Here is a 6,943-nt window from a genome sequence, read left to right as displayed (position 1 = left end):
TCAAACTCACCTCTATGCACGCAGGTGCAGGCATTCATTCATTCATTGAAGCTCACATGCCACACACAGGACACAGCCAATGATACGAGTTTGTGATCTGACTGGCAGTGCCTTTGCCCCCCATATGATCGATCCATCATTGGCAGGTCAGGTTGAATCGAATTCGACAGCAAGAGAAAAGGATGAAGAAACACAGAATCTCTCTTTCTGAAAACAAGCATGCATCCATTCCCATCAGTGGCCAAAAACTCTGTGCTCTCCCCTTCAAGCACTTATTTATATAGCCGAGCAAAGTTCATATATTGATTGTCATACCATGTGAGGAGAAGACAGAAATCGGGGATTAAAGAGAGGGATCCGTCTCATTTCAGGTACTTGTCGGTGCTTGCAGTTCGGTTAAATAAACAAAACAAAGAGAAGCCAGCCACCATCAAATTCACACGTCGGTGGGCAAAAAGAAAAAGAAAAAAAAAACTTCTTCTGGACAGGCAAAGTTTACACTGTGTACGACTGCTGGATGGTCTCGATGTCAAGTCCCTTCAGCTTCACAACAGACTCCACATGCCCCTTGAGTGTGTGAAGCTCCCGCAGCCTGTAACATAACAATCATCAATCCAATTCGCATCGTTGTCAAGCAACTTTAAAGCTGTTTCTAACGATTGCCTACCAGTACCGCAAAAAGGCACTTTTCACCCCACAAAAGCATCTATCAGTAGTAATAATACATTCATGAAAAAGGAAAGGAACAGGGGTGGGCCTAACTGCGAAAAGACTAGCACACATAAGAAATAAGAAAGCACTAACTACTGCTCGTTGTATTTAGGAACAAAGTGATTTGTGATCTTACCTTGCAATCTCGGCCCTCCTCTTCGCCTCCTCAGCCATCTGGTTCAGCTCATTGTACCCAGCCTTCTCCGGGAACATCTTGGCATCTGGTGCCTGTAGCCCATGGAGGGTCCTCTGTGCATGTGCCCACTTCAGCTCCCTCTCTTCCCTACCAAAGTCCTTCTTCCTTGTGAACGCAATCTACAGAACAATGATGCGAGTTAGTCACACGCTCATGGTACCCAAAACTCCGATAGACAATTGACACATGTGCACCACATATTATTAGCTTATTACCCTCTGCTCAATGACAAGATCCCATGCTTTCCCGCTAAGAGCATATCTGATGAGGAACTTGATGATATCGAGCGGGAAGTAGAAGATGATGTTGTAAAGCCACACAATACCAGCCCAGCCCCAACCAATGCCTTTGATCGAAGTGAATGCCCAGTCGGCATACACAGCAATCAGTGTAGCAATCTGCAATTAAACGGGAGATTTTAGCTCAATGCAACTTCCTGAAGTACTAGTTCACAAGGAAAGCGAGTAAGAACTCACCAGCTGCGCAACCAAGAAAGCAAAAACCAGTAGAAACCCTGGGCGCTCGACAAATGACCAACTTCGGGACCTTGTCACAAAGATGAGGGCTTGGCTGATGGTGCTGACTTGCAGGTAAACAGCAGAGGCAAGCTTTTGGAAATCATCTTGAGCCGTCTTCTCAAGGCTTTCAACATGAAATATTTTCTGCAATATTTTCACACCAATAAGCAAAAATAAGGCCCTAAAAGTAACATTAGTTCTCTAGCCAATCCTAGTGTTAAGAATAAAATTTTCAACTGAACTAAGATTCATCAAAATCCAATTGCAGTTAACCATTTGCAAGAATCCTTACTGGAAAAAAGTTTGTCTTGTATGCAGCCCAAAAGAAGATGACAGTCATCATTGCCTGATATCCACCAAGGACAACTCCAGTTGTGAAAATTTCAGCCAGCTTCCAGCTGTCGGGTAGTGGGGATGGTTTTACACGATCCTTTGATATAGTCATTATGGTACCTATTCATCACATCAAATGGTCGAATAGCATTAAAACCTTTTGGGTTTCTACTTCAACTTCTTTTAAAGACAGAGGGAGGAAAGTACCATCATTTAGAATTGCAATGATTAGGACCATGAATGGGGGGAAATCAAATTTCCAAATGAGGGCAAGGAGCATAAATCCAAGCTGTCAAGATTAAGGGAAAAAGTGGTAGTTAAACCTTCAAGCAATATTGTAGGATGCACGGGAATATCACAATGGTTTTTCTTCTGTTGAATCCAGTAGAAATTTAATCCAAACAGAATCAGCATGCAAAGATCTAAAAGTTTCAGCTTCGAAGTACTGACACTGACAGACATATAAGACTTACCACAATACGAATGGTGATCGAGACAGCATAGATCTGACATAATAAAAATGCATTAGTCAATTAGCACAAGGAAAAACATAGCACAATTGAGAGCATTTCAACTTCTAGCATACCGTGTAATTCTTCATACGCTGGAAAATAGCGCGACTAGTAAGCACAGCACTAATGATCACACTAAGTCCTGGTTCTGTGAGGACAATATCTGAAGCACTCCTGGCTGCATCAGTTGCATCGGCAACAGCAATACCGATATCAGCTTTCTTCAGGGCTGGAGCATCATTTACTCCATCACCAGTCATTCCACAGATATGCTTCCGTGCTTGCAGACGTTTCACGATCTCATACTTATGTTCTGGAGAAAAATAATTACTCAATTATACAGGTTAAAATTTTTATGCCTCTTCCCAAGAATATTTATTCCTCCTAAACCATACCAGGGAATACACCAGCAAAACCATCGGCTTTCTCGATGAGATCATCAACAGGTAAAGCAGCAATAGACTCATCCTTGTTCTGCCCTAACAAAGCAGAAGAAGGATACATATTTGTACCCATTCCTAGACGGCGTCCTGTTTCCTTTCCGATTGCCAACTGATCACCTGAACATTAGAAAATAAATCAAAATGCTGGGACCAAGAGAGACAAAGAATATTATTGTCAGTGTAATGAAGCCACCAGCCCACCACAAGGCAACATTGTACTTCTATCAGGATATGTTCTATACTTCTATGACTGGATAGGATTATATCAAAGGCATAGTCACTAAGAAACATTGAGCTGAATAAATAGCAAGTGTGATCATTTTGATAATATTCAGTTGGCAGTATACCAGTGATCATCTTGACATTAACACCAAGGTTGAGTGCCCTCCGAATTGTTTCAGCACTGTCATGTCTTGGAGGATCAAAAAGTGGCATGAGACCAACGAAGTGCCATGGATCACCAGGACTTTCTTTCCTCCCTTCAGGTACTTCCTACATAAGAAAAACAGAACAGTTTGCCACTAAGACAACATAGGCATAAAACTGGTGAAACTATGCAAGTGGTGTGACTGATAGATAAATGGACCTCACATTTCTTTAAAACAAAATGGACCTTTTCACAAAAAAAGAAAAGAAAATGGACCTAAGATGCTCATATTATTCTTGTGGTCAGTGCAATGCAAATAGCAAGACATGATAGAAGCTACATTGTCCTCTCACCTGATATGCTACAGCAAGCGATCTAAGTCCACGCTCTGCAAATTTATCAATCACAGCATGGACCCTCCTCTCTATCTCTGACTTGTTGTGAGCCAAATGGAGAATCTGCATCCAATTTATAGAGTATATGGCATGAGGTTATATGCATGCATTATGCAATGATAAACAAATCCGAATGTAATGTTGTCATCAGGCAATGCTGAGATATCAAGACATCACTGGTTAATTATTGATTCTTGTTGTACCTGCTCAGGTGCACCCTTACTAACACGATACATTTTCCCATCACCGTCAATATATGTCAGTGCTGTCCTTTTGTCAGTAGGATTGAATGGCAGGAAGTGAACTTCTTGGATGCCAGTCCGTGCCTTCATGAAGACATAGACAGAGCCATCTCATCATAGTAAGTAATATAATCATCATTCTCTGCTTCGAGCCTGTAACAAAGTTACATACCTCTTTAGGATCAGCAAGCATCCCAACTATAGCAGTATCAATAGCATCTTGGTTTTCTGTACGAGATGCTCTAGCAGCCATGAGTATCACTTGGTCCTGAGTAATGCCCCTTTCAAAAACCTGCATTGACAAATTTAAAGTTATTTAAAACAGACATGAGAGAGCTAAGAGAATATTAAAAATAGTTGTTCTTGTCTCACCTCAACGAGGTTCTTGTCCACAGTAAGCTTGTTCAGGGTCAGAGTTCCTGTTTTATCACTGCAAAGAACATCCATGCCAGCCATCTCCTCAATTGCAGTCATTCTCTTTGTGATAGCTCCCTAGAGAAACATTATTTAAGTTGTTAACTATATCAATTGAGATTCAAGGGGAAAATAGAGATGCAATGGATATGATGATCCATATACGAACCTGTTGAGACAAACGATGGGACCCAATAGCCATAGTTACAGATAGGACTGTCGGCATGGCTATGGGGATGCCTCCAATGAGAAGGACAAGGAGGTTGTCGATCCCAGGGCGGTATGCCCTGTGCTGGATAGGATACATGACAATGATCTCAACAAACATCCCCACAGCAATTGAGCAAATGCAGAAGTTCCCAATAGCCGTCAAGACCTGCACCAACCAAGTGATATAATATAAGCAACGAAGTACATTGACAATTCAGTCCAGAATACATGCATAGGAGGCAGGGCGTCCAATATTGCCTTCTGGAAATGGCCAACTTGGTTTGTGGAGTCAACAAGGTGAGCAGCCTTTCCGAAGAAAGTGTGAACACCAGTGGCAATCACAACAGCTTCAATTTCACCTTGCTTGACCGTCGAACCAGAATAGACACCATCACCGGGACCTTTGGTGACTGGCAGTGACTCTCCGGTCAGGGCAGACTACAATGCAAGAGAAGTTATGAGGAAAAAGATCACTAGGGCTCATCAAAGGCTAAGTTATTTTAACAGGTGATGACAATGGGAAGAACCTGATCGATCTTCAAAGGATCCCCCTCAAGGAGGCGTGCATCTGCAGGTATAATGTCTCCGAGTTTAATACTGACAATGTCTCCCGGTACAAGAATGGCTGCCTCTTCCTCAGTCCATCTACCGTCACGAAGCACCTGACAAAAGGAAAGTCAGTTCAAACTTTTTGGAAGGACTCAGCAAACACATGAAGCCTTCCTTGGGAGCATAGCAAAACTGCATAGGGGTGTGTCACTGACAAACCTTGGCTTTAGGTGCGAGACGAGCCATGAGGGCTGCAGCAGCATTACCAGCATTGTTTTCCTCGATAAAACTGATTGTTGAGTTGATGACAAGAAGAGTTATGATACCGACAAAGTCCTGCCAATCTGGTGGCTTCCCCTGATGGCATAATCACAAGACAACCGCAGCTTAGAATACACCAACCATAAATAAAGGTACCAAAGGAAAAGAGCTTGAAAATGGAATTTGAAGCCTGTTAGTAGGTTTGTGTGTCTTACCCCTCCATTGGCAAGGGCAATGGCCATGATTGCTGCAGCCTCCATGACCCAGGAGAGCGGATTCCACATGAAGCCCAAAAACTTGAGGAATTTGCTCTCCTGCGGCCATCAAAATCCCAGCTTTATGCAATTGTTACATGTGTTTTGTCCAGCAAAGTTGGGGGGGAAAAGCACAAGGAGTAGTGACGTGAGTGAAAGCAAACCTCCTTCTCCTCGAGCTTGTTGGGGCCAAAGATTTCGAGGCGCTGCTGCGCCTGCTGAGTGGAGAGACCCTCGCGGCTGCATCTCAGATTCTCGAACACCTCCTCGAGGGGGATGTTCTCCTGCAGAGAAGAGAGGAAAAGCAGCAGCGTCAGTTGAGTAGAGCAGCACAATTCCTTGGCACAACTTTTTTGAGAAAATTGCCTACTAGTACTACATGTAACGAGTAGTATGCCTCAATGTCTCTACGTCTCTCTAGGATGTAGCAATTCCTAGAGAGAACCGAAAAGAAGAAGTGATGAAGGAAGCAGATTTGAGAAACAGCTAGGTAGGTAGAGAAATGAAACGTCACTATGCCAAAATGTCAGTCACCTAGAATTCGGGAATCCGGAGAACAAGGACCACAAACCAAGCATACAGGTTTTTTTTGCTAGACTAGAGAGATGCGAATTTCGTAGAAGAGGAACGGCAATCTAGCCTCGGAAAAGGAGGCTAGAAAGGCGCAAGCTTTCTTTTTTTTCTCTCTTCCCAACAAGACGTCGTGCAACAGCACACACAAAAATTCGTGGGGAAAGAAAAGGAGGAGACGCATACCAGGTCGACGGCCTCCTTGAGGACGGCCTCGAGGTTGCTCTCCTTCTCAGCCATGGGGGCGGCACCTCCTCACGGATCTCCCTCCCTCCCGCTGTCCTGCTGGTGTGGTGGTGGTTCCCCCTTGCAGTTCCAGATTTATACGCAAACAAGAACAAGGCGGCCGGAGGAGAGCAGGGGAGGCAGCTTGCTCGCTGGTGAATGTGCGAGGGCGGATAGATGGATTCGGGCGGGTGAAAGTGCGAGGGCGGGATGGGATGAGGTGGTGGGGATGATGGGCGGGGGCGAGCGAGGAAGAAGAAGGTGTCAGGCGACAGACAGGGGAGTGGGAGTCCCCAACGGCAACACACACATGGCAATGGATTGGGATGCGATGGAATGGTATTCGCCAAGGCCAAGAAAAAGAACGTGGAGCAAAAGGAAACCAAGCGGATAAAAAGGAAGTGGGGGAAAAACATGTAGAGCACTCTCTTGCCCCGCTGCCTAGTAGTCTGGTGGAGTAACAAGGAAATGGCAAAAGGAAAACCTACTGTTGCCTGTTGGACAGACTACTGTGCTGTGCTGTGCTGTGCAGCTGTGCTTGGTTTGGCTGTCCTACCTCTCTCTGGTCTGGACATCTCTCTGCACAAATGGACACCCTTCACTCATAAAGATTTCCTTTTTAACAAAGTGTGCTTTTCTCTTGTTGAGATGAGAAGCGAGGGGAGGAGGAATTCGACATGTGGCTTTTTTGCGTTTGTTTTGCACATCCCAGATACCTGTATTGCACTGTTACAATTAACCTA

At 44.3% G+C, this 6,943-nt stretch overlaps 1 protein-coding gene across 1 annotated transcript; it reads right to left on the bottom strand.

Moving 5' to 3' along the window:
- Positions 1-238: 238 nt before the first annotated feature.
- LOC136505338 (plasma membrane ATPase 1-like) lies at positions 239-6,570 on the bottom strand. The gene is made up of 21 exons (XM_066500487.1): positions 6,162-6,570; positions 5,570-5,689; positions 5,367-5,465; positions 5,110-5,247; positions 4,869-5,003; positions 4,600-4,779; positions 4,301-4,507; positions 4,090-4,209; positions 3,890-4,009; positions 3,679-3,801; positions 3,434-3,538; positions 3,061-3,205; positions 2,666-2,830; positions 2,345-2,583; positions 2,232-2,264; positions 1,966-2,047; positions 1,718-1,878; positions 1,384-1,569; positions 1,123-1,305; positions 848-1,026; positions 239-592 (listed from the first exon to the last, which is right to left on the bottom strand). The coding sequence occupies exons 1-21, from the start codon at positions 6,213-6,215 to the stop codon at positions 496-498; spliced, it is 2,871 nt and encodes a 956-aa protein (XP_066356584.1). The 5' UTR covers positions 6,216-6,570; the 3' UTR covers positions 239-495.
- Between the last annotated feature and the right edge of the window lie 373 nt (positions 6,571-6,943).

Source organism: Miscanthus floridulus, chromosome 14, assembly GCF_019320115.1.
Source record: "Miscanthus floridulus cultivar M001 chromosome 14, ASM1932011v1, whole genome shotgun sequence".
Lineage (NCBI taxonomy): Eukaryota > Viridiplantae > Streptophyta > Magnoliopsida > Poales > Poaceae > Miscanthus > Miscanthus floridulus.
This window is presented reverse-complemented; position numbering and strand designations above follow the sequence as displayed.

Coding starts and splice junctions, on each gene's coding strand:
- LOC136505338 (XM_066500487.1), bottom strand. CDS start 6,215: ATGGCTGAGAAGGAGAGCAACCTCGAGGCCGTCCTCAAGGAGGCCGTC. Junction 5,690..6,161: donor TCAAGGAGGCCGTCGACCTG/GTATGCGTCTCC, acceptor TCTTCTCTGCAG/GAGAACATCCCCCTCGAGGA. Junction 4,508..4,599: donor AAGTTGGCCATTTCCAGAAG/GCAATATTGGAC, acceptor TGGTTGGTGCAG/GTCTTGACGGCTATTGGGAA.